The sequence below is a fragment of the Phyllobates terribilis genome, unplaced genomic scaffold, assembly GCF_046119375.1.
Source record: "Phyllobates terribilis strain yellow unplaced genomic scaffold, ASM4611937v1 Scaffold_9__5_contigs__length_417890890, whole genome shotgun sequence".
In the NCBI taxonomy this organism is placed as follows: Eukaryota; Metazoa; Chordata; class Amphibia; order Anura; family Dendrobatidae; genus Phyllobates; species Phyllobates terribilis.
Window position 1 is genome coordinate 211,690,518 of NW_027362769.1, and position 21,151 is coordinate 211,711,668.

The 21,151-nt window shown below is 41.8% G+C and overlaps 1 protein-coding gene across 1 annotated transcript in view; it reads right to left on the reverse strand.

The window, feature by feature from the left end:
- The window catches only part of XYLT1 (xylosyltransferase 1), a 398,924-nt gene that overhangs the window by 34,076 nt on the left and 343,697 nt on the right, over nucleotides 1–21,151 (reverse strand). Inside the window, exon 8 of the mRNA XM_073647654.1 lies at nucleotides 13,536–13,798. Coding sequence (XP_073503755.1) covers nucleotides 13,536–13,798 — 263 coding nt within the window. The remainder of the gene's footprint in view (nucleotides 1–13,535; nucleotides 13,799–21,151) is intronic.

Consider the following 21,151-nt stretch of genomic DNA (forward strand, 5'->3'; position numbering starts at 1 on the left):
TATTTTATTAGGGGGGTTTAAAAGTACTTGTATCTCAGTATCCCTATCCTGCAGACGTTGAAAAAACTAGATGATATCAGCATTTTAACAGTAAACCCCATTAGACGAGAACCTGCCAATTTCTACAGGACATGCTGACGCTCTTATGTGTGTTGGGGCCTCCTGACTCTCATCCCTGACAGATGATTGGAGATATTAAATTTCAATGCCCGGTCCAAGGAGATAAGAAGCCGAACGCGTTGTCTACTTTCCTCTCCCCAATGAAAACACATGTAACATAATAACATAGTTTTTAAGGTTGAAGGAGAAGGAAGACTAAGTCCATCTACTGTAGTTCAACCCATAGCCTAACATGTTGATCCAGAGGAAGGCAAAAAATACCCATGTGGCAAACACTAAGTTCCACATTGGGGAAAAAAATTCCTTCCCTACTCCATACGACAATCAGACTAGTTCCCTGGATCAACGCCCTATCAAGGAATCTAGTAAATATAACCTGTAATATTATACTTTTCAAGAAAGGCATCCATGCCCTTCTTAAATTTTAATAGTGAATCACTTACTACAACATCATGCGGCAGAGAGTTCCATAGTCTCACTGCTCTTACAGTAAAGAATCCCTGTCTGTGATTATGATTAAACCTTCTTTCCTCCAGAAGTAGAAGATGCCCCCTTGTCCCCGTCTCAGGCCTCAGAGTAAAAAGATCAGTAGAAAGGTCTTTGTACTGTCTCCTCATATACTTGTACATAGTAATAAGATCACCCCTAAGCCTTCTTTTTTCCAAAGTAAATAACCACAAGTGTAATAACCTGTCTTGGTATTGCAGACCCCCCAGTCCTCTAATAACCTTGGTCGCTCTTCTCTGCACCCTCTCTAGTTCAGCTATGTCTTTCTTATACACCGGAGACCAGAACTGTACACAGTATTCTAAGTGTGGTCGCACTAGTGACTTGTATAGAGGTAAAATTATATTCTCCTCATGAGCATCTATGCCTCGTTTAATGCATCCCATTATTTTATTTGCCTTTGCAGCAGCTGCCTGACACTGCCACCAAACATGACCTTGTCGTCCACCAATACACCCAGGTCTTTTTCAGTGACAGTTTTGCCCAGTGTTTTACAATTAAGCATATAATTATACATTTTATTTCCTCTGCCCAAGTGCATTACCTTACATTTATCCCCCTTAAAGCTCATTTTCCATTTATCAGCCCAAGCTTCTAGTTTACATAGATCCTCCTGTAATATAAAATTGTCCTCCTCTGTATTGATTGCTCTGCAGAGTTTAGTGTCATCTGCAAACATTGAAATATTACTCTGTATGCCTCCTACAAGGTCATTAATAAATATATTAAAAAGAAGGGGGCCCAATACTGACCCCTGTGGTACCCCACTATTAACTGAGACCCAGTCTGAGTGTTTTCCATTAATAACTACCCTTTGTTTCCTATCATTGAGCCAGTTCTTAACCAACATACATATATTTTCCCCTATCCCCATTGTTCTCATTTTATGCATCAACCTTTTGTGTGGAACCGTATCAAAAGCTTTTGAAAAGTCCATATACACAACATCCACTGCATTTCCTTGGTCCAGTCCGGAACTTGCCTCCTCATAAAAGTTGATCAGATTAGTTTGACAGGAAGGGTCCCTCGTAAACCCATGTTGATATTGGGTCATGAGGTTATTCTTCTTTAGATACTCTAGTATAGCATCTCTTAGGAAACCCTCCAGGATTTTACCCACAGTAGAGGTTAAGCTTACTGGCCTATAACTTCCAAGTTCGGCTTTTGTCCAATTTTTGAATATTGGCACCACATTTGCTATACGCCAGTCCTGTGGTACAGACCCTGTTATTATGGAATCTTTAAAGATTAAAAATAATGGTCTATCTATGACGTTACTTAATTCAGGCAGTACTCGCGGGTGTATCCCATCCGGGCCCGGGGATTTGTCAACTTTAGTGATTTTTAGACGCCGCTGTACTTTCAGCTGGGTTAAGCAAGTGACATTTAATGGAGAATTTTTGTTATCACTAATCATGTTTTCTGTCATGCGATTTTCTTGTGTAAATACTTTGAAAAAAAAATCATTTTGCATATTGGCTTTTTCCTCATCCTCCTCATCCTCATCCACCATTTCACCCAGACTATTTTTAAGGGGGCCAACACTATCATTTTTTAGTTTTTTACTATTTATGTAGTTAAAGAATATTTTGGGGTTATTTTTACTTTCTCTGGCAATGATTCTCTCTGCCTCAATCTTTGCTGCCTTGATTTGTTTTTCACAGAATTTATTTAATTTTCTGTATTTATTTAATGCCTCATCAGACTTCCTGGACAGAACAGAAGCGTCACTACTGGTCACGGAAAGTGAAGGAAGCGTCAGAGAACCTCCAGAGGCAGACAAGTGGAGGCAAGTGACCAAAAGAAGCAAGAAGACCATGGAGACACCACCAACCACACAACTGAGAAACAGATTCCAAGGACTTGTGGAGGACGAAGATGGCACACCTAAAGATGAGGAACTACCAGCAAGCAAAAAAGAAAAGAGTACCCAGAAACACCCAGAAGCGACAAGAAAAAGGACAGCCAAGAAGGGAAGAAGAGTGGTGGTGGTGGGAGACTCACTACTGAGAGGAACAGAAGCAGCTATCTGCAGACCGGACATAACCGCAAGAGAAGTATGCTGCCTCCCAGGGGCGAAGATCAAGGATGTTACCGATAGGATACCAAAGCTCATCAGTTCCAAGGATGTCCACCCATTTCTTCTGATACATGTTGGCACCAATGACACGGCAAAGAAGGACCTACCGACAATCTGCAAGGACTTTGAAGCATTGGGGAAGAAAGTAAAAGAACTGGATGCGCAGGTAGTTTTTTCTTCTATCCTTCCAGTAGACGGGCATGGCGTCAGGAGATGGAACAGGATCCTTGATGTGAACAGCTGGCTGAGACGATGGTGCAGACAACAAGGATTTGGATTCCTGGACCACGGTGTGAATTACCTCTATGATGGACTCCTTGCCAGAGACGGACTACACCTCAACAAACCCGGGAAACGCACATTCGCCAGGAGACTCGCAACAGTCATCAGGAGGGCGTTAAACTAGAAGAAGAGGGGATGGGAAGAAAAACGCCGGACACGAACATGCAACCAGAGAACATACTAATGAAAGATATAAAGTACGACAAAGAAGGTCCAAGACAAGATACTTGGAAGGGAGGTAAGAAAATTTCTAATACAATCCACAGGGAGAAGATTGGAACAAAACAAAATCGTGTAAACTGCGTGCTAGCAAATGCCAGGAGCCTGACAAACAAGATGGATGAACTGGAAGCAGAAATATCTACAGGTAACTATGACATAGTGGGAATAACCGAGACATGGTTAGATGAAAGCTATGGCTGGGCAGTTAACTTACAGGGTTACAGTCTGTTTAGAAGGGATCGAAGAAATCGGAAAAGGGGTGGAGTCTGTCTATATGTAAAGACGTGTCTAAAGCCTACAATACGGGAGGATGTATGGGAGGGAAATGAGGAGGTCGAGTCCTTATGGGTGGAGATACATGGGGCAAAAAACAATAATAAAATTATCATAGGAGTCTGTTATAAACCACCAAATATAGCAGAAGCCACGGAAAGTCTATCAATGAGACAAATAGACGAAGTAGCAAAAAATAACGAGATGATTATTATGGGGGACTTCAACTACCCCGATATAGACTGGGAAACCGAAAGCTGTAGATCTCAGAAAGGAAACAGGCTTCTGTCAATTATCAAAGACAATTATTTGTCACAACTTGTGCAGGAACCAACTAGAGGGACGGCCCTTTTAGACTTAATATTAACTAACAGGCCAGACAGAATAACTGAGGTGCAGGTCGGGGGGCACCTGGGAAATAGTGACCACAACATTATACAATTCCACATGTGCTTCAGTAGGGTGCCCAGCAAGGGAGTCACAAAAACACTGAACTTCAGGAGGGCAAAGTTTGATCAGCTAAGAGATGCCCTTCACCTTATAGACTGGGATAGTATCTTTAGTAATAGGAGCACGGATAGAAAATGGGAAATTTTCAAAACAGTCATACATAGTCACTGTAGAAGGTACATACCTTATGGGAATAAAAGGGCTAGGAATAGGAGGAAGCCAATGTGGCTAAATAAGGAAGTCAAGAGGGCAATGAAAAACAAAAAAAGGGCTTTCGGTAAACTTAAACAAGAAGGCAGCGAGGAAGCGCTAATATCTTATAGGGAAAAAAACAAAATCTGTAAGAAACAAATAAGAATAGCAAAAGAGGAGACAGAGACTAATTGCCAAGGAAAGTAAAACGAATCCCAAACTGTTCTTTAACTATATAAACAGTAAAAGGATTAAAACTGATGGCGTTGGCCCATTGAAAAATAACCTGGGTAAAATCATAGAGGGTGATGAGGGTAAAGCAAACCTACTCAGTAGCTTCTTCTCCACTGTTTTCACAAAAGAAAACAATTTATCGGAGGAAATGCAAAGTGATAAAGTAAACCCTCCGCTAAATATCACCCACCTAACCCAGGAGGAAGTTCAGAAACGCCTAAATAATATCAAAATAGACAAGTCACCAGGCCCAGATGGCATACACCCCCGGGTACTAAAAGAATTAAGTAATGTGATAGACAGACCGCTGTATCTTATATTCAAGCACTCTTTATGGACAGGGACTGTCCCACTAGACTGGAGCCAAGCAAATGTGGTACCAATATTCAAAAAGGGGTCTAAAAGTGACCATGGGAACTATAGACCAGTCAGCTTAACGTCTGTTGTGGGTAAATTGTTTGAAGGATTTCTTAGAGATGCTATTGTAGAATATCTTAATGATAATAACTGTCTAACTCCATATCAACATGGATTCATGAGAGATCGCTCCTGCCAAACAAACCTGATGGCCTTCTACGAGGAGGTGAGCTCACAGCTGGACCGGGGAGAGTCAGTGGATGTTGTATACCTTGACTTCTCCAAAGCGTTTGATACCGTGCCACACAAAAGGTTGGTATATAAAATGAGAATGCTTGGTCTGGGGGATAATGTGTGCAAGTGGGTAAATAGCTGGCTGAGTGATAGAAAGCAGAGGGTGGTTATCAATGGAGTAAGCTCAGGGTGTGTCAGGGTTACTAGCGGGGTGCCTCAAGGGTCTGTCTTGGGCCCTATATTATTTAATATATTTATTAATGATCTAGTGGAAGGGTTGCATAGTAAAATAGCAATATTTGCAGATGATACTAAATTTTGTAAAGTAGTTAATACAGATGAGGATAGGGCACAGCTACAGGAGGATTTAGATAAATTGGGGAGTTGGGCCAAAAAATGGCAAATGGGGTTCAATGCCGATAAATGTAAGGTCATGCACATGGGAAAGAAAAACAGCAGTCACCCATACATATTAAATGGGAAAACGTTGGGGAAATCTGACATGGAGAAGGACCTGGGCGTCTTGGTTAATAGCAAATTAAATTGGAGTGCCCAGTGTCAGGCAGCAGCTGCGAAGGCAAATAGAGTCATGGCATGCATCAGAAGAGGAATAGGGGCATATGATGAGAACATTGTTCTTCCTCTGTATAAAGCGCTGGTAAGGCCGCACTTAGAATATTGTGCACAGTTCTGGGCTCCGGTGCTCAGGAAAGACATATTGGAGCTAGAGAGGGTACAAAGGAGGGCGACTAAGGTAATAAAGGGAATGGAGGGACTAGAATACCCAGAGAGGTTGTCAAAATTAGGCCTATTTACGTTGGAAAAGAGAAGGCTTAGGGGAGACCTCATAAACATGTATAAATACATCAGGGGGCAGTACAGAGATCTCTCCCATGACCTGTTTATACCAAGGATGGTGACAAAGACGAGGGGGCACACTATGCGTCTGGAGGAAAGGAGGTTCCTGCACCAGCATAGAAGGGGATTCTTTACGGTCAGAGCCGTGAGACTCTGGAACTCTCTGGGAGAGGAAGTGGTGATGTCCAACTCACTTAATGAGTTCAAGAGAGGCCTGGACGCCTTTCTTGAGAACAATAAAATTACATCTTATGCTTAGTGATAGTTAATTAATCCAGATTGGTGTCGGGAAGTGAATTTTTTCCTCAATGATGTAAATTGGTCTATACCGCATGTTTTTTTTTTTGCCTTCCCCTGGATCAATGCTGCGGAATAGCTGCAGTGCACAAGAAATAGGCTGAACTGGATGGACGCTTGTCTTTTTTCGGCCTTATAAACTATGTAACTATGTAACTATGTAACTACCTACTTGCTTTAGTTCTCTAAATGCTTTCTTTTTGTCACTTATTGCGCCCCTTACAGCTCTATATAGCCATAGCGGTTTCCTCCTATTTCTAGCATGTTTATTCCCATAGGGTATATATTGTGCACAGGTCCTATTCAGGATGCTAATAAATGTCTCCCATTTGCTTTGTGTAGCTTTATGTCTCAGGATATCGTCCCAGTTTATTGCACTAAGATCCTCTCTCAACCATTGGAAATCTGCCTTCCTTAAGTTTAGTGTCCTTGTAACCCCTCTACTACACATCTTGTTAAAGGATACATAAAACGTATTATTTTGTGATCACTATTACCCAAGTGACCCCCAACTCGTATATTTGATATGTGGTCTGGCCTATTGGTTAATATTAGGTCTAGCAGTGCCCCCCTTCTTGTTGGGTCCTGAACCAGTTGTGAAAGGTAATTGTCTCTCACAGTTGTCAAAAACCTATTACCTTTGCTTGAACTAAAGGTTTCTGTTCCCCAATGTATTTCAGGGTAGTTGAAATCCCCATAATAATGACTTCTCCTTGAGTCGCTGCTTCATCTATTTGCTTTATGAGGATATTCTCCGCTACTTCCATTATTTTTGGAGACTTATAACAAACCCCTATCAGTAATTTATTATTTTTTCCCCCTCCCCTTATCTCCACCCACAGGGACTCTACATTTTAATTTGATTCACATATATCCTCCCGCAAGACAGGTTTTAAGGATGATTTTACATATAAACACCCCCCCCCCTCGCTTGTTCGTACGGTCATTTCTGAACAGACTATAGCCCTGTAAATTAACTGCCCAGTCATGGCTCTCATCCAGCCACGTCTCAGATATCCCCACCATGTCATAACTATTTTCCAACAAAATTAATTCTAATTCCTCCATTTTGTTGGTGAGGCTTCTGGCATTAGTGTACATGCATTTTATGTATCTCTCTGTACCTCCATTCCTTCTATTCCTGTACACTTGGGCAAACTGAGCATGCATGTGTATCGGCAGGTAAAATGAGTAGGACAGTTATATGATACCTACTGAATGTGTACACATCCAGGAAAATATGTGAGCATAAGATGTGAGCGTGAGCAGTGCTGAAAAACCTAAGTAACCTGGAGGGATAGGCACTACTACTGCAACTTTTGATCTAGGATTGAGACTATCGGAGATTCCGTCAAGTAAACATGACTTTCCTCCTCCAACAGCTAAGGTAAGGCTTGGACTGGCTCACTGGAGAACAGGAAAATGCTCCAGTGGGCCCCTGTGCAAGAGTGGGACACCACCCTCTTAAATAAGGAGTACTTGGCACAATATATTTGATGAACAGACATAGACTTCAGCCCATACATTTTTACAAGCTTCTATTAGACATAACTTGCCAATGATTTTTCTACATCTCAAACAGGCACTGGGGTAAATGATGAGATTACCATAATACAGTGGGTGCAGTAGGGCTAATAATGGGACAGCACGGCTGACTTAGGTTGATGGAAGTCATGGTATAGGACTGGAGATGTGACCGGCTTAGGCTCTTGATCGATGCTCCTAAGTTATTTGCTTAGACTAGGGATGTTAAACTCAAACACATAGAGGCCAAAATGAAAAACTACAAAGTCGCGGGCCAAACAGTATACAGTATAATGGGCCCCACGAAGTTCTCCATACACAATAATGGGCCCCACATAGTCCTCCATACAGTATAATGGGCCCCACATAGTCCTCCATACAGTATAATGGGCCCCACAAAGTCCTCCATACAGTATAATGGGCCCACATAGTCCTCCATACAGAATAATGGGCCCCACATAGTCCTCCATACAGAATAATGGGCCCCACATAGTCCTCCATACAGAATAATGGGCCCCACATAGTCCTCCATACAGAATAATGGTCCCCACATAGTGCTCCATACAGTATAATGGGCCCCACATAGTCCTCCATGCAGAATGGCCCCACATAGCCCCATACAGAATAATGGGTCCCACATAGTCCTCCATACAGAATAATGGCCCCACATAGTCCTCCATACAGTATAATGGGCCCCACATAGTCCTCCATACAGAATAATGGCCCCACATAGTCTTCCATACAGTATAATGGGCCCCACAAAGTCCTCCATACAGAATAATGGGCCCCACATAGTCCTCCATACAGAATAATGGGCCCCACATAGTCCTCCATACAGAATAATGGGCCCCACATAGTCCTCCATACAGAATAATGGTCTCCACATAGTGCTCCATACAGTATAATGGGCCCCACATAGTCCTCCATGCAGAATGGCCCCACATAGCCCCATACAGAATAATGGGTCCCACATAGTCCTCCATACAGAATAATGGCCCCACATAGTCCTCCATACAGTATAATGGGCCCCACATAGTCCTCCATACAGAATAATGGCCCCACATAGTCTTCCATACAGTATAATGGGCCCCACATAGTCCTCCATACAGTATAATGGGCCCCACATAGTCCTCCATACAGAATAATGGGCCCCACATATTCCTCCATACAGAATAATAGGCCCCATATAGTCATCAATATAGTATAATAGGCCCCATATAGTCCTCAACACAGTATAATGGCCCCACATAGTCCTCCATACAGTATAATGGGCCCCACAAAGTCCTCCATACAGTATAATGGGCCCACATAGTCCTCCATACAGTATAATGGGCCCCACATAGTCCTCCATACAGAATAATGGCCCCACATAGTCTTCCATACAGTATAATGGGCCCCACATAGTCCTCCATACAGTATAATGGGCCCCACATAGTCCTCCATACAGAATAATGGGCCCCACATATTCCTCCATACAGAATAATAGGCCCCATATAGTCCTCAATATAATATAATAGGCCCCATATAGTCCTCAACACAGTGTAATGGCCCCACATAGTCCTCCATACAGTATAATGGGCCCCACAAAGTCCTCCATACAGTATAATGGGCCCACATAGTCCTCCATACAGAATAATGGGCCCCACATAGTCCTCCATACAGTATAATGGGCCCCACAAAGTCCTCCATACAGAATAATGGGCCCCACATAGTCCTCCATACAGTATAATGGGCCCCTCATAGTCCTCCATACAGAATAATGGGCCCCACATAGTCCTCCATACAGAATAATGGGCCCCACATAGTCCTCCATACAGAATAATGGGCCCCACATAGTCCTCCATGCAGAATGGCCCCACATAGCCACTCAGAATAATGGGTCCCACATAGTCCTCCATACAGAATAATGGCCCCACATATTCCTCCATACAGTATAATGGGCCCCACATAGTCCTCCATACAGAATAATGGCCCCACATAGTCCTCCATACAGTATAGTGGGCCCCACATAGTCCTCCATACAGTATAATGGGCCCCACATAGTCCTCCATACAGAATAATGGGCCCCACATATTCCTCCATACAGAATAATAGGCCCCACATAGTCCTCCATACAGAATAATGGGCCCCACATAGTCCTCCATACAGAATAATGGGCCCCACATAGTCCTCCATACAGAATAATGGCCCCCACATAGTCCTCAATACAGTATAATAGGCCCTATATAGTCCTCAATACAGTATAATGGCCCCACATAGTCCTCCATACAGTATAATGGGCCCCACAAAGTCCTCCATACAGTATAATGGGCCCACATGGTCTTCCATACAGAATAATGGGCCCCACATAGTCCTCCATACAGAATAATGGGCCCCACAAAGTCCTCCATACAGAATACTGGGCCCCACATAGTCCTCCATACAGTATAATGGGCCCCACATAGTCCTCCATACAGAATAATGGGCCCCACATAGACCTCCATACAGAATAATGGGTCCCACATAGTCCTCCATACAGAATAATGGGCCCCACATAGTCCTCCATACAGAATAATGGGCCCCACATAGTCCTCCATGCAGAATGGCCCCACATAGCCCCATACGGAATAATGGGTCCCACATAGTCCTCCATACAGAATAATGGCCCCACATAGTCCTCCATACAGAATAATGGGCCCCACATAGTCCTCCATACAGAGTAATGGGCCCCACATGGTCCTCCATACAATATAATGGACTCCACATAGGGGTGACGGTTCTGGTGTTGCAGGCCAATTCTAACCACTCTGTGGGCCAGAGTTTGACATGTATGGCTTAGATGTATTAGTACACCCATATTTTATATTTACATCTTCTACAGATACATTTCTGTATATTTCTATCCATTACATTTCTGCCTTCCATCTGCTTCGTAAGGTGATTTGTGAAGAAGCTTCTGAACAGATGTGTTGTAGACTAACAGAGTAACTCAAAATAATGAGAAGAAAACTAAAAGTCTGCAGATATTGTACACATCTAGCCTAACAAGACCCCATAAAAATGTTTCATTAGTTTATAAAATAATGCTGTCGAGATGCAGAACATCTGGATGGATTTTTATTTTTTTTACGTTCGCTGTGTCTTAACAAATGCAGAACACTCAGAATACAAACAAGACTGACATTGATGGACTCCGCAAAGACGCTGCAAAGAAATCACCGCAGCCAATATAAGCAGAACCCCACCTGCCGCGCAGAATACTAACGTTCCTTGTTCTTTATTAGCATGTGCGGCGGTAAACACTTACTCCCGGAATATTTCGAGCAAATTTTCACGGTTCTATCAAAATAGATGATCGAAAAATCTAAACAATTTAATTGCAGATTTTTTATTCCAAAGCTGCCTGAAAGAATTCAAATCAGTAAAGCGATGCAGGGATCGATGGGATGTTTGACTTCAATGCAAATAGGAATTTCTTCTGAACAAAGAAGCGGTATTGACGGCCGCTCTTTAGATATGCAGCCAGACAACAAGGTTGTTGATGTGCATATGAAGGGTCTTGGAGAACCCCATAATTACAGGACTGGACAATAGCGTTAAAGTGGTTACATCTCAGCAGAACTGTTTATACTATTGAACTGACCTTGGTGACTGCATGTGTCATTTATTAGAGAGCTCCTCTAAGCGTACAACGAAAACTATAACCGTTCTGCTTATAGATTGTGATATTCCGGTAAAATACTAATGGATATTGGCAATGTATATTACGGCTGGAGATTAAAATGCTACGCATTCATATGCACATGTAGCTCTTACAAAGACTAGTCCAGCAATACCTTTACATGTCCAGTTTGTTCCTCCCTTACTGAGAAATCAGTGTTTGAATTGATATGCAAATCACTGTGGTAGATCTGAAGCCTCTGTCACTCCAGCTCTATTCCCCACCTAGTGCCGCCTCCTAAGAAGGTAGACAGTGCACAATGTTTAAAGGGGTTGTCCGGTCGAAATCGATAAGTCTTTAGTCACTCTGTGTGACTGCAATCATATAAATCCCCCCTGCGCACGCACGGTTTCTGACCCGGGACTGGAGGGTATGTATGCATTATGTATACTCCGGGCCAGTAGGCGTGGTCTTGCTTCCATAATAATAATCTTTATTTTTATATAGCACTAACATACTCTGCAGCGCTTTACATACATAATCATCGCTGTTCCCATCGGGGCTCGCAATCTACATTCCCTATCATTATGTCTTTGGAGTGTGGGAGGATACCGAAGATCCCGGAGGAAACCCACGCAAACACAGGGAGAACATACAAACTCCTTGCAGATGTTGTCCTTAGTGGGATTTGAACCCAGGACCCCAGCACTGCAAAGCTGCAGTGCTAACCACTGAGCCACCGTGCTGCCCTGCCATACACTTGTATGGAGTGAGGCCGCGCCCTCTAATCGGCCACGCCTACTTGAGGGTCGCATTACTAGACGAGGCGAAGCCTCGCTCATTACAAGTATATGGAGCGAGATCACGCCCACTAGACGGGCCTTGCCCGGGAGTATGTATAATGCATTTATACCCTCTGGTCCCAGGTCAGAAACCGGTGAATCCCCGTAGTGCACAGAGTGACTGCAGACTTATCAATTTGGACTGGACAACCCCTGAGTCAGACAGATTTGCACTTTGTGCACTGACTCAGTGTCCATAGCTAGACAGAACGCAGCAGGGAGATGTCCAATGTCATAGCTAATATAGGCATGATGTCAGTATGAAATCTACTAGATCTACTAGTTATCATAGTGATATGATGAAGGGTATTTCAGTTACTAAAAGTTAAGTACAGTATCCCAAACTAGTCATAATCTGTTGATATAGTTGTAGAAACGTAATCCACTGGAAATCTTTCTCAGATTAATTAAGTCATTGCTAAATTAATCAATAGTTAGTCATATAGGTCGAAAAAAAAACACTTCCACCAATATCCCATTACATTAAGCAGGTTTTTAATATCGGTGTCCAAAAAGTCTAGCTGACAACCTATTAATGACCAATAATGGCAGATGTATTTATCTTCACTCACTATTTCCTGAAACAAATAGGTAAAGATATATTAAAAATGTTTGTTGGAATGTTTTTAAATTGGACAAAAAGACAACTTGAGAACTTATCACTTATGATAGTTGCGTTTATCTTTTGGATTTATTTAAATTGATGAGCAAAAGGGTAACAATGTTTTGAACTTTTGACTTTCAGGCTCCATATCTCACCAGCCTCTACTGCTTTGAGCTTGGGACTACTTCGTACACTTGAGTACTATGTGTATGAAAAGGACAACAAAGTGTTACGGTATGACAATGACCCGAAGCATACGTCAAGATTGGAGAAGAAATGGTTCAATGACAATGAAGTGGAGGTGCTGGATTGGCCCCCACAGTCCCCAGACCTCAACCCAATCGAACACTTGTGGGTAGAGTTGAAGAAAGAGCTGTGTACATACCCAAGTGAGTCGACCAGTATGCAACAACGTTGGGAACGTGTAGAAGAGACCTGGGATCAGATTTTGGTCAAGACATGCTTGAATCTGATGGAGAGCATGCCCAGAAGGATTCAGTCAGTGTTGAAAGCCAAAAGTAGATTTGCAAATTACTAACAAAATAATAAAACTTAAAATTTAGGTTTTTAGGAGCAAAACACTAACAATACAGTGACATGATACCAATTTGCATAACTAATCATATGCTAAATAGTTGCAGGTCAAATTTATGTACGAGATAGCCAAGAATATTGTCTAGAAAATGATGGTAGTCTCATGTTCTAAGCAGTAGTGGATGGTGAGATATGGAGCCTGAAAGTCAAAAGTTCAAAACATTGTTACCCTTTGCTTGTCAGTGTAATAAGAGTATTACGTAGCAGATATAACCATGAACATACCGGCAAGTGTTTTCTCCATCGGTGTGCAGAGATCCCTCAGCTCTTTTGAGACCCATGCGGGAGAATGAATGGAACATGGTCAACATAACATCGTTAATACTGTGGATGCCGTCTGGTTCATCATACAAATTCTCCCAGTATGATCTCAGGCCTGGCGTACCGGATGGATAGTTACCATACAGATAGTAGTCTAACTGCCCAATTATCTCTTGGTTCACTGAGGCTTCAAATTTCCGAGCAAAAAAAGTTGGTCTTGCCGTTTGCTAAAGAAAAAAAAGAGTAAATCAGATGATGTTCTATGCATGAAGATCACAAATATTGAGTTTAGTTTGTGGTGACCTAAAGGGCAAGAATAAAAAAGTTTGACATTTTTAGCATATTATTATTTATTAGGCTTCCATAGCCCTATCATAATCCACATCACTTTATAATCACTAGTTATAACCTAAACTCTGTATATCTTTGGAGAAATCCAGAGTACCTAGAGGGAACACATGCAAACATGGGGAGAACATACAAACTCTTTGCAGAAGTGGTCCTTGGTGGGATTTGAGCCCAAGACAACAGAGCAACAAAGCAATACTGCCCTATAACCTTTAGTGCCTTAAAAACATTTTGTCTCACATACCAATTATAAAATCCACCTACAAATTTTCTGGAATTACGAAAAATATTTTAGATCCTACCAATAGGTTTCCAGTCTGGCCCAAAAATGTCAAAAGCATAACTAACGGAAGAAAGGAATGTTTTTATATTTTATATTCTCTTAGGTATTTTGAAGTGTTGAGTGTAAGGTATATGTTGGGAGAATTTTCTGACGTATACCTCCAATGTATACCTCTGATGCATGTCACTGTAAGTGTTCAAAAACTTCCGTTATCCATATGCTCCTATTGTAAAAAAATTTTTTTTTTTTAAGCAATTTTATAGGATGCTTCCGTATTGAATAGCACAGCAGATTGTGTATAACAACCACATGGAGACCAAAAATGCTGATTTGGGGAATTGGGAGCTTTTTTAAAAAAATCAGAAACTAGACACTACAAATTCATTCATTTTGCCTATATAAAGGCAGCATTTTGTGCAGCCCTATACCGAATTTGTCACACTTACGGACTAAGGCCAATTTCAAAAGAAGTCAATAAACCTAAAAATAGGTTCTTGGTCTATAGGAGGAAACCAAAGGAAAACCACACAATCATAGGGAAAAGATAAAAGTATCATGCAGATGTCAGCTGTGGTCAGATCCAAATCCAAGTCCGCAAGATAGAAAGAAAACAATCAAATGGGAAAGGGGAAGAGGGGGAAAGAAGGGTGAGTGAATTAAAATTAACCTTTATTAATTTATTATAAAATATCATAAAATATGACAAAAAACATACATCCTGTAAGGATGTATATAGGGTCACAGCTGAGGATGGAAATTGAATTGCTGTGACCTTGCAAATCCTGGAAAATATAGGACAGCACAAGGTTATATATTTCCATAACCAGGGTCCCTTGAATTAGATGGTTGGGTGGTATGTCAAACTAGGGTTCTGGAGGTACCTATCCCAAGTATATGTATACTCCAACTCGTGACATCTACCGTGTTTACCGCAGAGTGCTGTGTATCTTTGGCACCTGCTGCAATCCTATACACAGGTCAGATTCCCCATAGATCGCTGACATCCAGAGTCACTGTTGGATATGCCAATATGGCAGAGGTTGTCATATAATTAAAGGTAACCCCTGTATGGTGTGCGATCATATATCTCAAAGCTGCGGAGTTAAGATCTGGATTACCACCGTGATCACACAGGTCAGGTTATTTGACCTGACCACTAGGTGGATTACCATCCATCCACACTTTACCATCTGAAAGGAGCAGTGCGGTCTCCCAGACCGATCGCGTGCACGTGGTGCGCACGCGGTCTGTGTGGCAGGAGACGGCAAGGCTCCAAGGAGACGCTATCACGTTCCGCTTGTCATGTCAGCTGATATATCAGAGGCATGAGGGGCATAGAGTGACAGGACTAAGAACACCCAGTTGTGCTGTCACATGTGTTTCACAGGACCATTCATCCCTGACGCGCGTTTCGCCGGGGCTACCGTTTTTTTCTAAGGGCGGAGTCGGCCGCCTCTTCAAACTATTTATACACACAATCAAGATTGACGGGTATGGCAGCCAATCATTATTCTAGATGTAGACAATACACAGATAATTGAATTAGGGAATACAGTGAGCAGATAACAAAATGGCCGGCATTAAAATGCCTGAAATAATTAATCCGCACACTGCAACCCCACAAATCAAATAGATTGATAACTAACACCTATCATGACAATCTTGTTGGTTTCATAAAATTGTTGTCTCTCACAATGACATTTTACCAACAAGTGCATCAGCAGCCACACTGAAAGAATATCCCAAGGGGAGTAATATAAAATAGTAAACGATACAAACGGCAACATAGTATGTATAGAGCTCTTGTAATATAGCTAGAGTAAGCTCCAAACACTTGATACATATTTTACATAATCAAAGGACATTATCCAGAGAGATAAATTTTATTAGAGGAGTATATTCAAGTTCTTATATGACCAAGGACCTACGCTAATTAAAAAATACCTAATCTTAGTCCATTAGGGTCGGTCAAATAATGCCATTACAGTCCATCATCGGACCTAGAGATTCTTAAGTCCCACATGAGATGTCAAAGAAAACAACCAAAATTAAAATTCTCATTTAGTCCGTGAGGACTGACTGAATTCAGTCTAAAAATCCATTCACTTTCCTTTTTTAAAAGGATTGAGTCCAGGTCTCCTCCTCTGATGTCCATTTTCTGTTGATAGATAGCCCACCCCTTAAGTTCTTTCCACCGCAGGTCGTGTTTATTTTTAAAATGTCTCGCAATAGGGGTAGGTGTGAAGACTTTTCTTTGTTCTTGACTTGTATGTTCATCTTTGTCATAATTAATAATACTCCTAATGTGTTCCCTCACTCGAGTTTTCAAATCTCTAACGGTCTTCTCTACATATTTCAGTCCACAAGTACACTCCAGGCAATATATTACCCAGAAAGAGGAACAATTGAGATGTTGACGTATGACAAAATTTCTTCCAAAAGCATCTTTGAGAGATCTCATGGGGACCAAAATTTGACAGGCCTTACACATCTTACAGGGAAAAAACCCAGATCTCTGACTATCATGGGTCTGTTACTCCATTTGAAATAACTACTGACTAAGAGGTTAGAAATAGAAGTCATTTTGCGGTATCCTGAGGAAGACTGTGGTGTGAGAAAACGATTGAGATCACAGTCTGATCTCAAAATACCCCAATGTCTATTGAAGATATTCATCATTAATGACCAGTCCTCATGATACTCCGTGATGAATCTCACTTTGTCATTTTGTTGTTGATTCCGTTTCTTCGGAGACAGAAGGTCTTTCCTTTCGGTTCTCAGAGCGATATTGTATGCTTTTTTGATGTCATTTTTAGAATAATTCCTATCCAACAATCTTGCTTTTAATTCTTCTGCTCTAGCTTTAAATCCTTCAAATGTAGAACAATTGCGGCGTATCCGCAAAAATTCCCCCTTAGGGATAGCTCTAATGGTTGCCAGTGAGTGGGCGCTCCTGGCGTCCAGAATGCTGTTAGTGGCTGTCTCTTTCCTATACAGACCTGTTTGGATCATATTATCTGCATCTCTCCTAATCATGATATCCAGGAATAGGATGTTGTTCTTGTGGAATGAGAGTGTTAGCTTTACGTTCAGCCGGTTAACATTGAGAGTATCAACAAAATTTCTTAAAGTATCTCCCGTACCTCTCCAGATGATCAGGACATTGTCTATGTAGCGTTTCCATGTTACAATCTGATCTACATAAATAGACATGTCCTCTGCAAATACCACTTCCTGCTCCCACCAACCTAAATAGAGATTTGCAAAGGTAAGTGCGACTGCCGCCCCCATCGGGGTGCCCCGCGTTTGGAGGTAAAAGCGGCCGTCAAAGACAAAATAGTTCCCCTTCAAAATAAATCTAAGGAGGCCAAGAAGAAAGTTTTTACGTATTGGGTTATAATCCTGATCCTTAGATAGGAAGAAGTCTACAGCTCTACATCCCATGTCTTGATCTATACTAGTGTATAGACTTTCAACATCACAGGTTGCTAGTAATTCTAGCTGATCCAATTTATTACCTTACAATTCCTGCAGAACCTGCATAGTGTCTCTGGTATAGGAGGGAAGATCGTACACATATCCTCTTAATTCCTGATCAATCCACTGATTTCCTATACCAGAGACTATGTGTCTCCCTGGTGGATTATTGAGGTCCTTATGGACCTTGGGTAGCATGTAGAATGTAGATATCTTGGGGTTTTTAACCCCAAGAAAGTCTCTCTTATTTTTAGCAGAAGGACAAGCCGATGTACTGTCCATCTACAGTACAGACCAAAAGTTTGGACACACCTTCTCATTTAAAGATTTTTCTGTATTTTCATGACTATGAAAATTGTACATTCACATTGAAGGCATCAAAACTATGAATTAACACATGTGGAATTATATACTAAACAAAAAAGTGTGAAACAACTGAAAATATGTCTTATATTCTAGGTTCTTCAAAGTAGCCACCTTTTGCTTTGATGACGGCTTTGCACACTCTTGGCATTCTCTTGATGAGCTTCAAGAGGTAGTCACCGGAAATGGTTTTCACTTCACAGGTGTGCCCTGTCAGGTTTAATAAGTGGGATTTCTTGCCTTATAAATGGGGTTGGGACCATCAGTTGTGTTGTGCAGAAGTCAGGTGGATACACAGCTGATAGTCCTACTGAATAGACTGTTATCATTTGTATTATGGCAAGAAAAAAGCAACTAAGTAAAGAAAAACGAGTGGCCATCATTACTTTAAGAAATGAAGGTCAGTCAGTGCGAAAAATTGGGAAAACTTTGAAAGTGTTCCCAAGTGCAGTTGCAAAAACCATCAAGCGCTACAAAGAAACTGTCTCACATGAGGACCGCCCCAGGAAAGGAAGACCAAGAGTCACCTCTGCTTCTGAGGATAAGTTTATCCGAGTCACAAGCCTCAGAAATCGCAGGTTAACAGCAGCTCAGATTAGAGACCAGGTCAATGCCACACAGAGTTCTAGCAGCAGACACATCTCTTCAACAACTGTTAAGAGGAGACTTTGTGCAGCAGGCCTTCATGGTAAAATAGCTGCTAGAAAACCACTGATAAGAACAGGCAACAAGCAGAAGAGACTTGTTTGGGCTAAAGAACAGAAGGAATGGACATTAGACCAGTGGAAATCTGTGCTTTGGTCTGATGAGTCCAAATTTGAGATCTTTGGTTCCAACCACCGTGTCTTTGTGCAACGCAGAAAAGGTGAACGGATGGACTCTACATGCCTGGTTCCCACCGTGAAGCATGGAGGAGGAGCTGTGATGGTGCTTTGCTGGTGACACTGTTGGGGATTTATTCAAAATTGAAGGCATACTGAACCAGCATGGCTACCACAGCATCTTGCAGCGGCATGCTATTCCATCCGGTTTGCGTATAGTTGGACCATCATTTATTTTTCAACAGGACAATGACCCCAAACACACCTCCAGGCTGTGTAAGGGCTATTTGACCAAGGAGGAGAGTGATGGGGGGCTACGCCAGATGACCTGGCCTCCACAGTTACCAGACCTGAACCCAATCGAGATGGTTTGAGGTGAGCTGAACCGCAGAGTGAAGGCAAAAGGGCCAATAAGTGCTAAGCATCTCTGGGAACTCCTTCAAGATTGTTGGAAGACCATTTCCAGTGACTAACTCTTGAAGCTCATCAAGAGAATGCCAAGAGTGTGCAAAGCAGTCATCAAAGCAAAAGGTGGCTACATTGAAGAACCTGGAATATAAGACATATTTTCAGTTGTTTCACACTTTTTTTGTTAACTATATAATTCCACATGTGTTAATTCATAGTTTTGATGCCTTCAGTGTGAATGTACAATTTTCATAGTCATGAAAATACAGAAAAATCTTTAAATGAGGTGTGTCCAAACTTTTGGTCTGTACTGTATATATATATATATATATATACACACAGTGTACAAATACTCATAGTGATTTCCTATACGCCATCTTAACAGCTTTCGTTTACAGCATACATAAAAAACAAGGCTGTGTATGCGTACTTACCAACATAACGACATAATTACAAACAGTAATATCCTACTCATTTACCACATTTCCAAGAATATGTTTCTACAATGTACAGTAAGATGGATTTTCTTCCCAAACACACATTGATTATATTACTTGGAACTAATGTTTCCAGGCTGGCTGAGTTTTCCGAAAATTACCATAATAGACACCAGTCATAAATATACACACAAGACGCCATTATTTACTAATGATTACAGATAAAAATTAAACCCGGTGACCATTTATGAGCAAAACAATATTTTACTTATGCTTTAAGCCATGTAGACTCCTTCCTGACAAACTGTTCAAGGACTGACTTCCTATGAACAATTAACTGGAAGTTTGATCTCTGTTTAACCTTGTCCAATATACATAAAAAAATACATATAATTTTGTAAATAGACACTAAGTACAGGAGTACCAGGTAGAAGAATCACCGCACTATCATTATCTAATTTATTGACACTGTGATTAATATAAGTCTAGATTATATATTTACAGTGATATTCACTGAGCACTGCATAGGGGTTATTGTGAGAATCCTTTTTTTAGGGATTCCAATAGACCCGAAGGAGTTATTCACTATTATGAGGCCAAGAGAGACTCTGTCTTCTTTTCCAATAGTGTTGATCCTTTTTACTTGCGCAGAAAAGCAAAGTCTGTATGCATTTGTGGACATCTGAAAAAAGACAAATGGGGCCAGGACGGAGCCCAGATGGATGCCAACGTGTCTCCAACCACTTCATAATAGTGAATGGCTCCTTTAGCATTTTGCTTTACAATCCTGCTTTTTGGAGATACCTTCATCAAAAGACTGCAAGGCATAGGAATACTTTAACTTAGATTAAAGGGGATATCTGAGACTTAAAAAAAGGCATGTAGCTGCTAACAGAGGCAACTATTGTCTGTTGTACCCGGCGCCGGTCATTGACCGCTCCTGCCAGAGATTCAGCTGCTCCCTGTCAATAGAGCAGTAGTTTGTCTTCCTGTTGACAGGGCGAGACTACTGGTGTCATGCGGATTGACAATCAGCTTCCCAAAATTAGGCAGCAGAGAGCTGGCTGTCAATCAGCATGACGCCAGTAGTTCCAACCTGTCAACAGGAAGACAAACTGCTGCTATGTTGACATGACGTCAGTGGAAGTCTGTAACAGCTCAGTGCCGGCCGAGAATGGCGCCGGGTACAACAGGCAGGTATGTAGCAACTGTGTTATACCTAGTGCCGAGCAGTGTGTGTGTGTGGGGGGGGGGGTGCATGGCACACAGATTGTGTTATGCCTAGTGACGGGCATGAGGGGGTGGTGCATGACACATGGGTTGTGTTATACCTAGTGCTGGGCATGAGGGGGTGGTGCATGGCACACAGATTGTGTTATACCTAGTGCCGGGCATGAGAGGATAGTGCATGACACACAGATTGTATTATACCTAGTGCCGGGC